Here is a 21,419-nt window from a genome sequence, read left to right as displayed (position 1 = left end):
GTAAACAGGATCGCATAAAACAGTCAAGCAAATAAATCAAGAAACAAGTGCAATAAAGTTCTGTATTACTTCTTCTGCTGCATATATCCTTGTTAAAGATAATGGAATTCATGTATACAGTTAGAGTAGGTACAAGGTTACAAGGTAGCAATCTGCAGAACATGCTCATAGTCACAATTGTTACAACTTCTTTGCCATTATGTAACAGAGAACTGAAATTCCATTACCTAAACACTCCTGTGCTTGTATTGGTGCTGTTATTTCAGATGGCTCACTGACACCATGCTTGTTGACTGCAATAACTCTGAAATTGTATGATTTGCCTTCCACCAAATCAAATATAGCATAGCGAGGGGATCTTACAGGGATCTGGGAGTTGACTCTCTGCCAGCTTCCACTGCCAACCATTGTCTATTACAAAATAAAAACAGTAATGTCAGAGATAATTTTTATGGCACAAAACAAAACCCATTTACCCTGGTTTCCCATCTTTACAATGTTTACCAAGTCAAGAATTTGTCCTCATTCCAGTAAATATTACTATATGTGTACATAATGTTTTCATTTGTATTGGAGGCTGAATAACGGAAGGGGGGAGGGGCAGTTATGATTGCCTTTCTAATGCTGTCTCCAATTAAAGTCCTGTAATAAATAGTTCTTTAGGCTTTCGAACTTGGTGCCACTGGTGCTAAAGGTCATTTAAAGTCAAACAAACTGCAATCCCCTCCTTGTCACCAGCTAACTTCTGCGTTGATACTAGCATGGCCCCAGCAAGAAGGCCATCCAATGTATTTGTATGCAGAGACCCTTTGTGGCTTGTTTAGCCTCTGATGGTTCTTCAGTCAATAAAACTTCAAAATGATATAGATCCTGTGTCCTAACTAGTCTTCAGACAGTCCACAACCATAATTGTACTCTAGGATATCCCATAAGTTGTTCCTTGATCTTTCTCAAGTGGCTCCTACAGACAAGTCACAATGGACTAGAACATTATCATTTATACTTTACCTTCTCAATATAATACACAAGTGGATCTCTGCCACGGGGGACAGGTGGATCCCAGCTGAGAACTACATATGTTTTGCTGGTTTCCAAAGCCTGGACATTGGTGGGAGGCCCAGGGATTTTGACATCACCTACATAGGAGACACAGTTAGTAAAAGGACATAGTCATTATATTCAATGAGCATTTTTTCAATGTACTGTTTTTCAATTGCAATAAATAATATTAAGTAGAATGGACATCCCCTTTCATAAGCAATTATGACTTGGGAAAGTGTTGCCACCTGGCTAGTATTTTACTCACCTGGCCAGTAACAAATTGACTTTGCATCAATATTTTTAATAGGGCAAAAACATAACAGAGATAGGAGACCAGTTATTTTTTTGTCCAAAAAGGTGAAAACCATAAGTGGGAATGTCACTTATTGTATTACAGTTATGATGTCTTACAGTATATGGCTAATGCAGAGTGGGACGTACACCAGTTGTGTATCATATCTTGCATGAAATCCTTCTGCAAATGCCCAGAATGTAGATGCACACGTATGCCCCTAGGCAGACTTGCGCGATTCTGGCATTTATCCCGTGCACACCTGGAGAGGCTGAAAGGGAGGGCCGAGTGCAGTAAAGGTGTGTTTATGTTAGTGTGGCTCATGCAGACCTGCAGAAACACACTTGTACGCATGTTAGGAGGTGTATTTTTTGCATCTGATACAGGGGATGGGATGATGAGGACTGGTCATAAACCAGGTGCTTATGTTGCTGATACAGAGGCGTTCTAGATGTGTACAGCTCTGCATACACTATTTTTGTCTTGCTATTCTATTTTAGAGTAATTTATGCTCATTTGCCAACACTCTGTATCAGCTCCTATATCTCTTTAAGGGGAAAAAAAATGCTAAGTTATATAGATATCTCAGTAGGTACTGCACCAATCTAACCTATGTAGCCTAGATCTGGGTTTTGGAACTGCTGGAAGTCCTTGAGAACGAAGTTTGAGAAAACCTGACCTGCATCATTTGCATTCAAGTAATCAAAGCTGTGTGACATCCCTTGCACCATTAATTACTGTGCTTTCATGTCATATGCTGACCTGCAGTGTAGTTTATCATTATCATACACTTGCACTATGTTACAATATAGGGACTGAGTATGACCCCTCAGGAAAATTTGCTCTGCAGGGGCGCACGCAGGATTTTTAGGGGGGGTTTCCTCCCCACCCAAAAGAAAAAAGAAAAAAAAAGCAAGAGAACTGCTGCACATGCACCCTCCGTTTGGGCAGCAATGTCCTATACAGCAGCCGCAGAGCTGTCAAAGAAGCATCCGCGGCGGTGCTGTATACAATACAGCACCGCCGCAGACGCTTCTTTGACAACGCCGCGGCTGCTATATAGTACAGTGCTGCTATGTATGGCACTTTGTTAGCGGAGGGGAGGGGTTTCTGAAGACCCAGAAACCCCCCCTGCATGCACCCCTGCTCTGGGAATATGAAAGCCAGTGTATAATTATGCAGATGGCATAAACACAGCATAGGGACAGTGAACAAACACTTCCGCTGCTCCTGTAAACTGTTTCACTACATTTCAGTATAAATGCATTCATCTATAGTTCTAAGGAAGTTCAAGATGTTGCAGGTAGCTATATTGGTACTGTGTAATCTAACTAATTTATTTACAGCACAGGGTAGCAGTCACAGAAGTTTTCTGTCTGCAGTTCTTATAGCCATGATGTTACATTATATTATACTATACAGTAAACAGTTATATTCTGTTAAAAGAAAAAGGATGCAGAACTTGTCAAATGTTTGAGGGCTTTGGTTACTGGCACTATTTTCAGAAAACTATACAAGTGAAATACCTTCCAAGTCATCCTGACAGATAACAATTTCTCGTCCCCCATCCAGATGGATTGCTGTAACGACAAAACGTATTTTATATAGTATTGAACAAAGCCAAATTCTTTCAATATATTTTAATTAACTGTTTTATTATTTGTATGATTTGCACCGTTTTGTAGTCAATAACTGTAATTTTATTTTTTTATATTTGATTTATATTTTCAATGTGATTATCTGTGATGCTCTATTAAGAGTGAAAACAGTGGAACGTTACTGACCAAAACGTGGCACAATGATTGGACGGAAGCCACAGAATGTGTCACATAATCTGCTCCCCTTCAATCACAAGCTTAGTTTACAATATTTACAATGTGTCTTGGACTGATGTTATAAATACAGCAATTGGTTGTTTAGTGGTGTGTGGTAGTACAAGCGCAACCCCATTAATCACAATAGGGATTAAACACACAGTTTTCTGGCATTCTTTTGGAAAAGTTGCTTGAAACGATTAGTCATTTTCTTAATTGAGTCAGCTGCCACTGAGTCCTACAGAGCACTTTTATTTGGGGGTGAGGCTTCATATATATATAGCACGAATCATATATCAAACTGAGATAATAGCTGATAAAACTGTGGTGGCTGGTTATAAAAGATGTCTGAAACCCTGCATATCAAAATCTGATAAAAAAAACTATTCAATAGAAATTTATCAACACATCTCGCATTGATAGAAAATCTTCTGTTACTGTTATTTATCATTAATAGGTCACTGGGGCAGCTGAACGATGTTCAGCTCCCCAATGACATTGACATACCTCTTTGCTGCCCAGTTGGGGTCCTACCTGTTCATGCGCGACCCAGCATTGCCAGGTCATACAAATGCACTGCACTGGAGGTCCAATCTCAGGCTTCCAGTAGCAGATTCAAAGAAAGAACATTTAAAAAATTAACAATTTTAAAATAAGGTTAAATTGAAAAAAATGCTTTATTTCATTAAATCACTGCTACAATTACCATCCTGAGATGGCGATGGCAATCAGGGGATTGCAGTAGTACAGGTACTGCTACTCCTTCTCAAATAGACTTCCCCATGCTCGGCTATCGCAGGAGGCTTGCTGGCAAAGAGAATCGCCAGCTGGTAAATAGGGAGAAGCCATAGCTCCAGTAAAAACACCTGTTTCCACAGGATTTAGGGCTCGTCTCCCTATGATAAATAGACTCCTATGTATGTTATCTTCCCTAGATGGTGTATCTAAGCAATGGTTCAATAGGTAATCAGAAATCTCTCACCCCCTCTCTGCCTCTTCACTTTCTCCATCTTTCCTACCCACTCTTCCCCTCCCTTTCAATCCCCTTTGTCTCTCCTTCTCCATCCCTTTCCAATGTCAGCCGTTTCCCCTCTGTTGCTGTTGCCCTGGAAGTCATATGAGCAAACAACGGTGGGTGGCACTTGTAGCCTGAGTCTGCAGCCACAATATGCTGCCACACTTCACAATCAATTGACTATAGCTATTAAGGTGCAGGCAAAATAGAAGATAAACAATCCTGATCAGATAAGTATGGACAATATTTCACTAACAGCAGCTGGTGGTCTGTACCTTAGTAAATGTTATGTTTGATATCATGGGACCTTCAAGTTGCTCCCCTATGCTGCCCCATTATATTTCCCCCTACTGTCACAGCCTTTAAAACATCATGGTGCATTCTTTAAAGTTCTTTACAAAGATTGAAAAACATAATTTCATAAGCATGATCAAGCAAATACCAACACTCTTTGAATGATAGAGCAGCTATATAGTTGGCACATTCTACTGTACAACCTTATAGATTAGGGGCATGACTAGACATTTGAGAGCCACAAAGCAACATTTTGAAAAGGACCATATGTCCCGCTGAATTTTGACAAACTTAGATATACACATAGGTCTTTGACAAAGAAGCCCCCCCCCCCCATGCTGAGGACCTCATAATAGCGGCAACCCCTTCGTCAATCGCTGTTATGTCCTTGCTTGCAGTCGTCCATTAGATTAAAATGGGAAGGAGATCACTAAAACTAAATCATTCACTCTCCTCAACAAAATCCCCCTCCCCTCAAAAAAAGGAGCCCAGCATTGTTAGATATCACAAAGACACGCTACTAAACAAAAGTCCTAACTGTTCACAACATAACCCGTACAAAGTATGGATTCAATTGGAACAACACTTAACAAAAATTTAATAAACTATTTTCCTGGCCCCCATCCTTTCTCACACAGACAGATTGCAAACCTGGATTACAATTCTTGTTTCTCAAAGTGTGGGCAGGTGTATCCCAAAACTTTATACCCCCCACTAGACTAGAGAGAGAGATACATTGACATACATACAGATTAGCATTTTTTTTAAAGAGAAAAGCAGATATTTTATCCTCTTGACTGATTTTGAAGAGACCATCGGAAAAAAGAGTCCAAAAATGACAAAAAGTCAACAGAAACAATTAATTATCTTTATTATGAGTTTTGGCAATCTAAATAAACTTCCCTTCCTTCCTACTAAATTAAGTAGAACTCACTACCTCTTTCAATAAAAGTTAATGTATTAAAACAATTGTACAAATATGTTATAAGTAACAGAGTAACAAATTACAAGCTACTTCATAGATGGATAAGTACAGTACCCCAGCTGATTTGAGTTATTTTTACCTAAATACTTTGAATCTCATTTTGAAATGTTGCATAGGAGATGCACATTACTCCATATTTGGTGACACTGATAGAAACTTTTAACGTTCTGGCATGCACTCCACCAAGTTGAGCTATGTGAAAGTGATAATACAAGTGGGTGGCTTGACAGCCATACCGGCTAAGTGTGGGCTTTATCTGCTCTTCACATTGTAGCTACAAACTGCTCACTGCAGTTAGCACCACTACAAATGTATCCAGGAGAGTGACCAGATCATTTTGAGCTTACCATGTCTCAAGCAATTATTCTGGTTCCAGAGATACAACTTGCGGTCTGGGCTGTTTCAATAGCCGGTTGCACAATTTTGAAGCCTACCATGCCCTGCTCCTTGGCAACAACCCTGGGGGGAAGATAGGGCACATACTGGACACCCAACCTGCTGCTTGACTACAGAATCAGTGATTTAACAAGATGTCCTCACTTATAAGAACCAGTTCAAGTACTTATTAGCACCATTCTACAAGACTGGCACAGTGGCCTAATCACATTAATTAATCTGCTTTAAATGTCCCAATAGCTACCTCAAAATAATGACCCACCACAGAATGTGGTCTACTGTCCTGCTGCCATGAGGCCTGTGTAGGCCTTACATCCTCCCTGGCCAATTTCTGTCAAGACCAGATACAAGCTGATATTTATTTTTGCTGTCAGTGGACTTAAGTGATGAATTTGGAGCCCAAAATGCACAACTGCCGTCAACTAATCCTGCAGGCAGCCCACTTGTAAGGGCATAGAGGTAGGTATGATTTGGAGAACAATCACTTAGAAGCGATGTCCAGACAGACTGCTTCAGAGTTGAAAAGAATCACTCAGAAAAATTAACTCCATAAACATAACCTAAAGTACAGATTTGACTCCCCATTCAATTTTCATGTGGCACACAATTGGAAGTTAACCACCTTGCTTGACTTGGAAGATTTCTGCACAGATTTAGGGCTAAACAAAGTGGAGGTACAAATTGGCTACACAGGATTCATGTATCTGGACCCCCCAAGTGGTGGACCTCAGTGGGCCCACCAAGACAAGAAAAATATAAGACAACCCAGCATCCTATAAAAAGTCCCAGAGGTCCAAAGAACCTAAGCACCATGAAGAACATCCAAAGTAATTGGAGCACCAAGGAAATTATAGAGAATTATTATTGCTACAGATTGTTGATGCGGTATATTCTCTTTAATGCTTGAGTTCCAAGAATCCTTGAAACTCTTTCTTTCCATTAGGAGGTTAAGTCAGGGTCACTACCACATTTCCTGAGCATTACAGCTGAGAATAGATACACTGGAAAAGAATGTCAAACGAACAAGCAGGGCAGCTTCTCTACTTCTTTCATCCCTCCTCCCACCCACCTTCTTTTTTCCCTTTCCTGAAAGCTCCAGGTGACAGGCTTTAATAAAACCAAGGGCAACCACTTGCTCTATACTGCTTTGAAATGCTGGTTTGAGATTGTTCTTGTACTACACAGTATATAACTGGGATAAAAAATAGAAACAATTGTTGGAAAATATAAATAATTTCCAACTAAACTCAAATAATGACTTATCCTTCAATGGAAATTGTTTGCCAAGAAAACATATTTCTACATGATTTTGTACCTTTGCATCCAAAGGATGTGGGATATGCACAGGTAGGGCTAAAGGAGTAACAGTTACATCTCAAACAACTGACATGGACAGATAACTACAGAACAGCAAGACAAGAGACCGCAAAAGAAAACTAGAAGTATTACATTTTCTATTGGCATAATAACGAAAAAAATATGTATGCTTAAACTAAGTCCCTAGGTTAATTTTTATTTTAACAATTCAGAAACAATTCATTTCTAAAGATATAGCCCTGTGATTTATTAACAGTAGGTATAACAAGCTTTTTTGCTCGTTTGTAGAGGAATATAGTCTAACATCTGTTTATATATTTTAGTCTTGTGGGAGCTGCAGGGAATATGTGTTTCATCTTTCCAAAGTAACTGGCATAAAGCAGTATATCGACTAAATGTTTACTGCTATACAAGAATATCAATACTTCCAAATCTATGTATAGGAATTGAGAAGGTAAAACATACTGAAAATCGTAATTTCCTTATAAATGTTCAGTGGCATCACACACCATGTATAGTGTAACACTACTATGATATGATTTAGCTGAAGCTATTCAAGAAAGAAGGGGAATTAAAAATGACACAACAAGGAGTGGAATATATTTAAAAGCACAGAAATGAAGAAGGGGCCAACAGGGTTGGAGTCGATTCTCCCCTTAATTCCCAGAAATGACAAATTCATAGACTAGAGACTACATATTTTGCTCAAGAAAAGAGAGAGAGAAAATTAAAGTGAGAGAGGGAGGGAAGGAAACAGTGAAACCGAGTGAGAGAGAGAGAGAGAGAGAGAGAGAGAGAGAGAGAGAGAGAGAAAGGGGGGGGGAGAGGGAAAGAGAGAGAGAGGGAGAGAGAGAGAGTGGGGGAGAGAGAAGAAATGAGAGCATGAAAGAGAGCATGACAGAGAAAGAGATCATGAGAGAGAGTGAGAGGAAAAGAGACTGAGAAAGAGACACAGATAAAAGAAGAGATAGTAATTGCTGGGGTATGTGGTACAGTTAGAAATTAGGGATCTATTTATCAAACTTTCATATATTAAGAGAAGACCTGTGATAGCCATTTTTTGTCTATTTCAGGTCTTCTCTTAATTTATGAAGGGGTTAACACAGGAGAGATCGGAGATTTCTCCTACCATAACCCATTTACCGCAGGTTACCACAATCCCCACAGACCTTTATGTGGACTGCAATCTGACCCTATTTATCAAGTCGACCTCATTGAGACTTGTCTGCCCCAATCTAGGAATAAAGGGATTGAATGTTCCATTTAAATCCTGGACAGCATGTACTCAGTACACTACGACTGTGAAAATACAATAATCTTGAATGATAAGCACAAAACAAAAATTCTATACTAATTCAGGGGTAGGAAACAATTTTCTCTTTGGGTGGCAGACTTGAACAGTACAAGCCAAGAAAAATTCCAGAGTGCTACTACCATCATTACAGCATATACAAACTTTTACAAAAGTAATAGATGGGTGTTAAAAATGATACAAAGAGCAGACTATACACTCACCTTGTTGCACAAAGCCATATTTATCTTGCCCTTTTTGTATATGGCATTTTTCACAGATAAGACCAGTTAGAAAAAAAGGAACTTCTTTACTCACTGTGACTGTTATATGATTCACATTCAGGTAGTCTCATGTTTGCGTGAGTGACCAGATAGGGAACAATTTTGTCAGAAGAAACAATGGTTGCTTATGTCAGAGATCCAGTGTCTAATGACGAGGAACTTGGGGGAAGTCCCTTCAGAAGAATATTACTTTTAAATTCAAATGATTCTTAAATAGATACAAAGAAGTGTTGTGCTAGAAATTGTTATAGTAAGGCTAAGTACATACTGGAGGTTTATCAGCTAATCATCAGGCCAATCAGCCAATATACTACCGTTTGGTCAGACATCGTTTTAAAGCAACGGGCATTGTGTGTTACAATCCCTTAGTCTAATACCTGAACTGCACTTTTTAGCCATGTTGTTATCAGGAAGTATCAGTCATGTAACTATCACATCTCCTTTGAAAAGTACTTTGGGGGTTAAATTCCACCTCCACAGGGAACACTCATGAGTTGAGTGAATTAAGCTATCATTGTAATTTCTGTTTGCTCTCTATTGTCCACTAGTGAGCTCTACAGCCAGCCAGGAACCTGACCCAGCAGGGGTCACAGGAGGGAGGACACCTGGGGAGGTAGGGGAGGGGGCTGGATAGTGTAATCAGCCAACCAATCGATACCTTTCGCAACTCCCCTGGACAGGCAGATCCCAAGGTGGGATTAGGAGATGATAAAAGAGGTTACCCTGGGAGCTGGACGTGTGTGACTAACTTTTGGCCAAGAGGTGATGCTCTGCCAGAGATGCGCTGTGGAACATATCTCACTGGATTTATTTGAACTGATTTCCTCACTTGTTGGACCTGCTATTGTTACGGGGCCGTGCTGTATTTAATCTTGTTCTGCAGAATAGATCATCCTTCTATTTTTCCCCTAATACCGTGTCCGAGTGATTTGGGAACCACGTATCTTCACAATTGTGTTAGTGTGTATACTTACACGATGAACGACAGTCGTCCAAAAGTACCAAATGTCGTTTAATTTGGTTGGTCAGCATGTTTCATAATCTCACACAAGTAGTCTTACACAAGTAGTCTGCTTACTTGACAAAAGTTTATTATGCTGTAATATGCATAATGGCCACTATGTGGCAGCAAGTTCCCACTTACATGTATAGTATTAATTCTGATATTATGCAGATGAGGTACTGGTTTAGTTCTTGCTTCATAGTTTGTAGTTTAGGCCGCAGCATTTTCATTTGAGACTGAAGTGGGTAATTGCTCCTAGTTTTTAGGTTTGGCATCTTGGGATTGCCAAAACACGGAGCACAATACTTTTAGGAAACACTGGGAAAACAGTGTTGGTGGCAAATAGCCACAGGTGAACATTGACACGGGAGGGGGGGGGGTGGTGTCAGTGTGGGAATTTTAGAGTACTCTGCAGCTCTTTTTACTCTTTACTAAGCAGCAGAGGTTTGCTGAAAAGGGAGCTTCACAAAGAGGGGTTAATATCCAGTAGAAGGTTGGAGATCACCCACACGAGTGGATGTCGTGCTGTGTCAGACTTGTCGGTACTCAATTTGTATGGCTGGGGGTTGAGTGTCTCAAGAAAGTATTCAGACGAGAGCACAAGGGCCAAAACAGACCTGGGTGCAGAGTTATTGGAAAGAGAGGCGCAGTCTGCCTTTGGATATTGCAAGAGAAAGAGACAGGCACAGTGTGTATTTGGATCTTGCAAGAGAAAGAGAGAGGCACAGTGTGCCTTTGGATCTTGCAAGAGAAAGAGAGAGGCACAGTGTGTCTTTGGATCTTGCAATAATGCAGGTGAGGAGGCAGGGTCAGTACTCCAACCTTGTCCTGGACTCTTGCTGGAGTAATATCTTCGAAAGGAATATAAATATAGACTCTCTAGTGTGCAGAGAATGGGGTAACCCAGCCTTGAAAATCACAAGCTGAAAATCAGTGAGAAGCCTCAATATGCAGACTAGCCCTACGCTGAAACAAGATGCTATTGCATTATGTGAGGAAGAAGGTGCAACAAGAAAGGAGGGTGGGTGGGAGGAGGATGGGATGAGGAGGGGACTCAGGTGTCACTCAAAACAATATCAAGTGCCACCTTATTTATACTATACAACAAGTAGCTGAAGCAGAGGAGTTTTCATTCCAAAGTGAGGGGGAAATCTATTAAATAATTACCTAACAGTAATATCAATTGTACAGAAAAGATTTTAAGAGCGCATCCCCACTGACAAACGAATGAAAGTAGTACACAAGGAAGTTAAAAAAAAATTTCCACACAGAAAATACAGATTCCAGGCACGAAGTTTGCAGGATAGTTTTACAGACATCCATAGAAAGTGAATTTCAAGGAGTAGACAGATTGTTGTAATACAATTCATTTATATCAGAATCGTACTGTGATCCAGTGATGTGAGGCCAGTCTATAGTGGTTTGAAAAACAATTCAGAGCTGAAACAGCTAGCAGAAGAAAACAGGAATCTTCCTAGCACTGAAGGCTAGACTAACATGGCAAACAAACAAAAAATCAAAAAGTACCAAAAAGAGATTGTTTCGCTTGCCCAGAGAGGGACTTTGCAGAGTTTAAAGAAGAAAACAATAGGAATCTCATACAACTACAGCCTTTGCCGAGCAGAAAATATAAACATTTTGCAAATAATTTTCCACAGGCTAGCATTCAATGAGTTATAAACACAGATATCAGAACTGTATGTAACAGGAATTTGTTATCTTTTGCTAATAACCTGCTTTGGGCTGCTGATCGGTGAAGCATAATTTATGGCATTGACCTGGAACTCATCTAGCCCGACTAAGACCAATAGTTATTTTTCTCTGATCAGCTGATCAATTAGCATAGATGTAGGTAGTTTGCATTCTTCTCAACTATGTCTTAGCACTCACTCTAAGGGGTAATGTGTTTGGGGTGTGACGTGTTGAGGTTTCCTATAGTAAATGGGTTTTCTCAAAAAATTTTAGGAAACGCACAGTTAAACCACTCAGTTGAACAAATAGAAAACAACATCTGAAGACATCCAGAAAAAACTACATCTACTACAATCTGCCTGGGCACATCTTCTCTCACTAGACAATTCAACTAGGTATTTTTTGGCTTACACAATCAGACATGGCTGCACCTGCATCCCTTTCACATGATGGCCAGGGGCGCATGCAGGGGGGATTTCTGGGTCTCCAGAAACCCCTCCCCTCCACTAAAGAAGTGCCTCTACATAGCGGCACTGTACTATATAGCAGCCACGGTGCTGTCAAAGAAGTGTCCGCGGCGGTGCTGTATTGTATACAGCACCGCCGCGGATGCTTCTTTGACAGCGCCGCGGCTGCTGTATAGAGCAGTGCTGCCAAAATGGAACTTCTGCGCATGCGCAGCAGCAGCTCTCTCATGTTTTTTTTTATTTTTTTTGGGGGGGGGGCAGGGAGAAACCCCCCCTTAAAAATCCTGCGTGCGCCCCTGATGGCCTCCATTTCATCCACACCGCCGGACTTAGAAGCAGACAAGGAGGTGGGGTTAGGCTATTTCTTTCCCCACATTGCACATTCACAGTTCTACCAAATGTCCCATAACTCGTGTTCACAACCTTTGAAGTACATTCTATTCAGATTTTCAACCCATTGCATGTTGCAGTGATCTATCACCCTGCTGGACCACACCAAAAATTTCCTGAACATTTCTCTGCTTGGCTCCCTCATTTCTTATCCTCTGACATCCCCACCGTCACCATGGGTGATTTCAGCATCCCCATCGATAATCCACATTCTGCTTGTGCCTCCAAACTACACTAATTTCCTCCCTTTGCCTCTCCCAATAGACTGGCTCATTACTTTAACCTCTCTGCTGCCAAACTCCACCAAGCCCCGTATAACAGCAGAAATCTTAACTCTATTGATTTTCAACAGCTTCCCCCTCTGTAAAACACCTTCTCTCTCCAATTTCTACATTCTACTTTCCTGAAATAGCAGTACCAAATTTTCACCAAGCCCTCAACAGCCGTTGATCAAGTGGCTCCAGCTAGTCTTCACACTCACACTCCATGTCGACAAAGATATCAAAGATATCAGCATGGCACACTAAAGAAACCCAACATCTTCAAAAACTTTCTCACAAAGCAATACATTATTGGCGTGATTCTCATACCTCTAGTGGATTCCTCATATATACTGCTATCTATCACGCCTATCGAAATGCACTGGACACTGTCAAACAAACATACTTGCAATCTCTCATCTCTGCTCACACTTCTAACCCACAACACTCTCTTCACAACCCTTCCTCCCCAAACCCTCCGACTACTATCAGTACCCAATATCTTGCTTCCTACTTCAGGGACATGATTGATGAGATCCAACATGAAATGGTACCAACTTCCTTAATAATCAACTAGCTCAATTCCTTCCCTATACTCTCTGGTACCTCTTCTTTTTTTTGAGCCCAGAAATGATATATTTCCATTATTATTGAAGCATACAGTGAACTCTCCTATTCTGAAAAGAACAATCTCTCAGCTCCCATGCACCTCCAAGCTTCTTGAGAGAATTGCTTACACTTGCCTCACACAACCTATTGGACCCTCTTCAGTCAGGTTTTCATTCCCAACAATTCACAGAGACTGTACTGATTAAAGTTGTCAATGATTTAGATGACTGCAAAAATCTAAAGGCCAATACTCACTTCTAATTCTCTTGGAACTCTCTGCTGCATTTGACACTGTTGACCACTATCTTCTCAAACAAACGCTACAATCCCTAAGCCTTCAGGACACTGTCCTATCCTGGTTCTCAGCCTACCTATCTAAATGCTCTTTCAGTCTTCATTTCTCTGGATCCACCTCCCCTCTACTTCCACTATCAGTTGGAGTCAGGCGTGGGCTGGCAAAGTTCAGCCCGGGGGGCACACAGGCGGCCGCATCACATGACACGCGATGCGGCCGCGTGTGCGCTGATGTGGCCGCATCGCATGTCTTGTAATGCGGCCACTTGTAATATTCATTAAATATTGGGGAGGGGCTGCCCCCCCGGGCCCAGCCTGCCCCTGGTTGGAGTACCACAAGGCTTGGTCCTAGGCCCTCTGTTCTTTTCTATCTATACCACTTGGAAATCTAATGTGCTCTATTTGATTTCAGTATCATCTTTATGTGGATGATACCTAAATTTCTCTCCAAATCTCTCACCATCTGTGTTGGCCCACATTACTGTCTTTTTGTCATTTTATCTTGGGTTATCTCTTGCCAACTCAAATTCAGTCTTTCAAAAACAGAGCAAATAATATTCCCACCTGCCAACAAAATTTATCTTCCTGATATTTTTATTTCTGTTGACAATATGACTATAAATCGTACCGCTTAAGCTCGCTGCCTAAGCGTGATCTTTGAACTATATTTTGTCCCCACATACAATCAATAGGTAGATCCTGTTACATACATCTAAAAGAACATTTACAGAATAATCACATATCTCCCTCAAGAGACTGCAAAAACTTTAAGTTCTGCACTCATAATCTCCCGCATTTACTATTGCAATACCATCCTTACTGGTCTACCCCGAACCAGACTCTCATCCCTACAATCTGTTTTGCATGCAGCAGCTAGATTAATTTTCCTTGCAAATCTTCCACTGCTGATCCGTTCTGTCAGTCTCTACATTGATTGCCTTATTTTTACTGAATCCAATATGAATTATTTTTACTAATATACAAAGCCATCAGCAAAACTGCACCAAAATACACATCTCCATTTGTCTCTAAATATCTCCCAACACGACTATTCTGTTCTTCTGTGTCTCTCATCCACATTCATTTCCTGCCTCCATTTCCTGTTGCAGGACTTTTTTCGGGCTGTGCCCACTTTGTGTAGTTCTGTTCCTCGCACAATAAGACTTTCAACTAGTCTTAAAACATTGAAGCATTCTCTGAAGACTTACCTCTTCAGGCAACCTTATCAAATTCCTCAACCACCCTCTTAACCTCCCTAGAGTACTCTATTACAACCCATTACACAGTTCACACAAGACTAGCTCTTTCTATACTCAATCAACTCTATGACCCCTGACTCCCTGACCAACATTGCAGTGTGTCTGGATCATAACCCACTATGCACATTCTACATTTGCTAGACCAATATGCAATATATAGAACGTAACCTTAAGTAGCAAACCTCTATAGATAGTAAGTGTCCAAGCAGGGCCCTCTCTGGAACCATGGCCAGAACAAAGACAGGGCAGGGACACATAGCAGCTAACCAACAATGTCCCTTACACAGGGTGTTACACACACATATAGACAATGGGACAGTAAGTCCCTGAGAAAAACGTTTTCAAGTGTTGCAACCTATGTTAGATATTTCACAAAAAAAAAACCTACATCTTAAACCAAGACGATAATAACAATTATCACAGCAAGAAAACAAACGATTCATAGATTTCCATAGGCTAAGACTAGAGGATACTGCACCTTGTCACTTATTGATATTTCTTAATCACAATTCATTTACTATTGTTTCAACAGCTAATTACTATGTTGCTTCTTTATATTTTATGTACAATACAAGATGACATCCTTCTTTATCATCATCCAGGACTTAAGTTCCATCTACTTAAAAAGTAGAGGCCTTGGCAGCCTTTACTATTTGAAGATTCATGACATAATCATTATACTTAATAACCAGTCTTCAAAGAGCTGACTCTTCCTGCTATTGAAAAGAAGATAGGAGACAGGCACTCTGGCGGCCTATTAGTGTTGTACAGAGAACTAATTAATGATGTCACTCCTATAAAAAAGAAGGTACAAACAACACATCTGTGGGTCCAGATTTAGAAAGAAAATTCTTAGAGATGGGACACTATATCTAGAATATTTCCCCTACCTGCTGAGTGAGATCTCTACCTTCCAAACATTTTGCTTTTGTTTGGGCACATTAATGTACTAGAAATGAAAATGACTTTATCGCAGGTCATGTGTACAGGGGAACAGGCATGTCTTTAGAGAGGGTATACCACTATTCAACATGCTGAAAAGTTGAGATGAAAGCTATGAAAGTATAGTTAACATACACGATGAAATAACTTTTATCCATGTGCAAAAGTTAAGGGCTTTACATTCAAATGGGAGAGCTAGAGGCTCACATGGAACTTTTATTTTCAGTTCAGAACAGGGGAAAGTGTGATTGATTATGTAATTATTGACATAGACATTGAATAGATAGGTGACCTGATAATGATATCCCAGTCATACTTTTTGGAACACAGCCACATGTTCCTGCATACCAATACAAAGGGTATCTCTCCAAGAATCCAACACAAACATCTCCACTTTTTGCCTTGAAGACATATAGGGCCTGAGTCATTAAGGAGAGCAATGCAAAAAAAAGGAGTAAATTTGATCCTCGACAAACCATGTCACAATGCAAAGGGGTGAAAATTAGTTTATTATTTTGCATGTAAGGAAAATACAGGATGCTTTTTCAGGAGTTTCCCAAATACTTGATAGCTTTATTTTTACACTCAAATTTAAAGTTGATCTATGCCCTACCCCAAATATAAATCTGTCCCCACACTTAAATTTACCTCCCCCTCCAATGCAACATGTTTTTTCCAAGATGCAAAGTTACTCATTTATTTGCTTTGCTCTCCTTAATGACTCAGGCCCATAGTCAGACCATATTTGGTACCAACAAAGTAGTAGGAGATTTAACTGCAGTGCTCCATAAATCACACACCTTATCAGGAAAAAGAATCAAATTAAACTTAGGAAAATTAAAGTGAACTAGTATGACAAGGAATGTTAGAATGCTCTCAAACCTGAAATATAAGAAGCCCCTAAGACACAGGGAGCCCCTAACACCCACAAACACTACGAGAATACAAACTGACCCTCAGACACAAAAAGAGAAAACATCTAGACAGAATGCTGCCTCTAACTGCGGGAGCAATATAAAGCAAACCTTATTGTAACATGTGGAAAAAATTGTCTCCAAATAAAGTCTTGATCTGCAATGCTTTATGATAAAACATGGACAGAGCATTCCATCAACTTAACAAAAATCTGAAACGCCAGTACCAGAAGTGAACCAAAGAAAGGTTACATTTGCCAGAAAATGTGCTCAGTTATTACTGACACCTTTATATACCCCGTTTACAGTACAGGAAATTAAATAAACCCTCCAAAACACTATAAACGCATCAGAACATGACAAGATGCTGAATTAGATGCTCCTACACAGCAGTGTGCAGCTCTAGAAGGCCCTGAAAAACTATTCAGGACAAACTTGTAATTTAAACATTTCCATGAGACTTGGGGGTAAATGTATGAACATGCGGGTTCTTCAACACCCGCGTGTTCAGCGTGTTCGGCGATTAAATTTCAAGCGGCGCTGCAGTGTAAAGGGAAGTTTCCCTTTACAATGCAGCGCCGCTTGAAATTTAATCGCTGAACACGCGGGTGTTGAAGAACCCGCATGTTCATACATTTACCCCCTGGTCGGTAATAATGAGGATCCCACAAACCCACGTAATCATGGAGGGGCCAGTGTGAATAGCAATTTAAGCAAACTCTTCTCTAATAAATTATAACAGTAACAGTTTTTAATGGACAGCAAGGGGTAAATTTATTTGAAAAAGTGGAAATGTTGCCTATAGCAAACAATCAGATTCTAGTTATCGTTTATTTAGTACATTGAACAAAATGACAGCTAGAATCTGACTGGGTGGTATAGGCAACATCTCTACTTTTTCAAGCCCGCAGCTTAATAAATGTCCGTCCAAGTGTCTTTACAGGAGTCAGATCAGGGTTTTTTTCAAAACACAGAACTATCAACTACATATATACCTTACAGATGCTCGTAAACATATGTGAAAAACATACTATGCTTTGTTATTTTGTCAAGAAAGCTTGTGATCCAGTCTGGTGTATTGACCTCAACAAGAAAATATTGCAGAATGTAATTGGTGATATGATATAATAAAGTCCATGGGGTATATTTACTAAACTGCGGGTTTGAAAAAGTGGAGAAGTTGCCTATAGCAACCAGATTCTAGCTGTCACTTTGTAGAATGTACTAAATAAATGATAACTAGGATCTGATTGGTTGCTATAGGCAACCTTTCCACTTTTTCAAACCAGTAGTTTAATAAAAATGCATCCATGTATTTATCCATCAGCTACAAGGTAAATATACATAATTATAAACAATAAACCCCAGACAAGAGGTATCAGACAACGGTGCAGTCTCACTATTCAACACCTACTCCAGTGTTCTGCCTACAATACTGGAGCATAACTGTTCACAAACCCACAGAGACACGCACTAAATGGGCCAGATATAAAATGTCTGTTATATACAATAAGGTTAGGTACACACTGGAGAATTTTCCGACCAATCTGTAATCAACAACGATTGTACGTACGAATGAAAGTCCGACCAGTCAGGTGATTTATGCGTACACAATATACACAATTTACCTTCAGATCTGTGCTCTTCATCTAGTCATATAGGCGTTTAGAGAATGACAGCACATTGTGCATTCATTCATTCATTCCTGTCACACTGATTAACCGCCTTGTTAAAGCTATCCACATGTCATAACAAATTTTGCTAGCTTCTGCGACTCTGAAATTAAAATATTCAGTCTCAGAACGAGTGAACTAATTAATTATTCCATCTATAGCCCTCTCTACAGTTAGTCACTGGGACATGTTCATTGCCGGCAATGGCTAGAAAAGTCCATGTGGTAGATTTACTAAACTGCGGGTTTAAAAAAGTAGAGATGTTGCCTTTAGCAACCAGTCAGATTCTAGTTATCATTTATTTAGCACATTCTACAAAATGACAGCTACAATCTAATTGGTTGCTATAGGCAACATCTCCACTTTTTCAAACCTGCAGTTAAGTAAAAATACCCCTATGACTCTGTAAACTCATATAAAGAGCGTGAACATAAAGCATACACACTACAGGATCAAAAGGTGGTTGGAATAAGAGAGTATCAAACATGCCAACCAACCAAATGAAACGACAATTGGTACTTGGAGACGACTGTTGTTCATCGCATAAGTATACACACTAACACGATATCGGCTGATTGACCTGATGATTGGCTGAAAAAACTTTAGTGTGTACCTAGCCTTAACCTGCTTATTCTGTCTCAAAAAGTAGGCACCCTGCAGAAAAAACTAAGATCTAAATCATGATATTCTAAAAGAAACCTAAACTTCAAGTTCTTAATGATAATCCAAGAGATTGAATACACCCTGAACTATACCTACCTAGGCCTAATAATAAGGGCACCAGGAAGTTTTAAACTAGCTATAATAAATACTGGGAGCCTTTCATGCAATAAGGAAGTAACTAATCAACCTAATTCAGTAAAACTATTTCTAAAGCTACTGGACAACATTTAACCAATTCTTCTCTATGGCAGTGAGGTCTGGGCTCTTTAATTCACCAAATTCCCTCTGCTAATAACAATTCAAGCTCCTTCCACAACAAGTAGTTATGTGACCCCACAGCCCAAATATAAAGCATAATGTACCCTCTGCATATTTTCTGGTTTCTAATTTACTTTTACTGAGTTTTCATTTTTAAATAATTTTAAGATAACAAAAAAGTGCTAACTATATAGTAAGCTGTTATCAGCCACAATGTAAGATATTAAATGTTGCAGGATACAACATAAAAACATACAAAAAATAACACGATATAGTGGGATGCACCTACTTTGCAAACGTGACAGATCAGCAGGATCCAAAGCCGCAACTGCTATAGAGACCCTGGATGGTCTGCTGATACCAGCTTTGTTAACTGCTCGGACACGAAATAGATAAGATCGTCCTTCAAACAGACCAGTGACAGGATATTTGCAGATCTTAACAGGAGCGTCATTGCACTGGATCCAATTCTCAGTACCCACCTCACACCTGTTGGGAAAAGTATTACAGATGTTTTCAAAAGTATATTTTAAAGTTGTGTTCAACCAGCCATCATAGGGTTGTTGAGAAAATTATTACTACCAATATATATCAATATACAGTAAAGAATTTATAGAGATTACTATTGGTGACTCACTGGTTTATAGATGTAGAGTGCTATACTGGCAATAATTGCCAGCGTTATTTAAGTTGTAGGTTAAGCTGGAGAATATAGAAAAGTGGTTGAAAGAGAAAGAATCCAGAAGATAAATGTTAATTCCAGATACTTACTTATCAACAAAGTATCCGATGACTGGAGCCTCACTGGCAGTGTTAGGTGGCTTCCATGTCACAATCACATAATCTTTGTTAGCATCATAGCACTCCACATCCATTGGAGCACCTGGTGACCCGACCACCAAAGCTGCAGCATCTGCAAAGAAAGTAGAAAAAAATGTAAATAAAAAAGTGTTTGGGGAGGGGGGAGCAGCAGGGATTAGGAGGGGGGAAATACAGCAATCTACAGGGGATGGGAGTGAGGAGAAAGAACTGCAGATACATCTATGATAATTATTATTATTATTATTATTATTATTATTAATAATAATAATAATAATAATAATAATAATAGTAATAATAATAATAATAAAAAGTGAGGTCTGAAGAACTGCAGGGGGGGGGTGAGAACTGTAGGGGGGAGTAGATAGAACAGAGAACTGCAAGGGCAGGAGGGGGAGAGAGAACTGCAAGGAGAAGGCCTGTGAAACTCATAGGTCTTCAATGAAGAGTGAGGTTTAATCCATAAAGTGTCAAGCACTGTGTGTCTACTGACCTTGTTCAGAGAGTAGAGTAAAGAAGGATGGCAGCTAAATATGCACCCTTCTAATCCATTGAAATATTCAACATTAACCTGTGTACTTGTATAGTGTACAGTACAAATAGTGTTATATTAATAACAATGAAATCTACGAACAAGGTAGAGGCTACTACTGTAACTTTTTATTTTGCAGCAAGACAACTGCCATTTTGTACTTAATTCCCTAAATTTAGCTGTACTCTCAAAACCTGCTGTCTGAGAAAGTTGCCTCAGTTTGCATCATTATAGGCTTATTTAATTGTATTATTGATCTATCGATAGATATCAACAGTATGTGGATTTCATCAGGGCCATCTTAACAACATAATGGGCCCCCGGGCAAAGCAGTGCACCGGGGCCCATATATATATATATATATATATATATATATATATATATATATATATATATATATATAAATATATATATATATATATATATATATATATATATATATATATATATATATATATATATATATATATTACCAGAAAAGGTAAGTTTTTGGGGGTTTTTTTTAGATTTTTTTGTCTTTACAGGAGTCCCTGCCTCAGGCCCCCTTGTCCGACTGGGCCACCGGGCACCTGCCCATCGTGCCCAGTCGGAAAGACGGCCCTGGATTTCATCATTACATATTAAGCAATTACATAAACTAAGTTTAAAATAAGAATGTAATGGTCCAGATTTACAGTCTGGGCTTATGGGGTGTAACAGCACAATCAACCAAAGAACATTTTTAGTGGTGGCATGGTGGCACAATGGTTAGCATTGCTGCCTGATAAAATAAACCTCTATGTAAGCACTATTGGACCAGAGACTGATGTGAATGATACATTTTTTCTTTAGCATGTTAGGTAATATGGTGGCACAATATAAATATAGGCTACTAATAATAATAATAATAAAAATAATAATAATAATTGGCATCTA

General features: G+C 39.5%; 1 protein-coding gene across 2 annotated transcripts in view; it reads right to left on the bottom strand.

Annotated features, from left to right (window-relative positions):
• MYOM2 (myomesin 2) overlaps positions 1-21,419 on the bottom strand; it is a 124,854-nt gene that overhangs the window by 61,074 nt on the left and 42,361 nt on the right. For both annotated transcript variants that reach the window (XM_075202481.1, XM_075202482.1), the window contains 5 exons: positions 19,925-20,066; positions 19,443-19,642; positions 2,860-2,913; positions 1,009-1,136; positions 228-411 (listed from right to left, as the gene is read on the bottom strand). In XM_075202481.1, the coding sequence (XP_075058582.1) occupies positions 228-411; positions 1,009-1,136; positions 2,860-2,913; positions 19,443-19,642; positions 19,925-20,066 (708 nt within the window). The remainder of the gene's footprint in view (positions 1-227; positions 412-1,008; positions 1,137-2,859; positions 2,914-19,442; positions 19,643-19,924; positions 20,067-21,419) is intronic.

The sequence above is a fragment of the Mixophyes fleayi genome, chromosome 3 (genome assembly GCF_038048845.1).
Source record: "Mixophyes fleayi isolate aMixFle1 chromosome 3, aMixFle1.hap1, whole genome shotgun sequence".
NCBI lineage: Eukaryota > Metazoa > Chordata > Amphibia > Anura > Limnodynastidae > Mixophyes > Mixophyes fleayi.
Note: the sequence above shows the minus strand (reverse complement) of the source record. Positions and strands in the feature narration are given on the sequence as shown.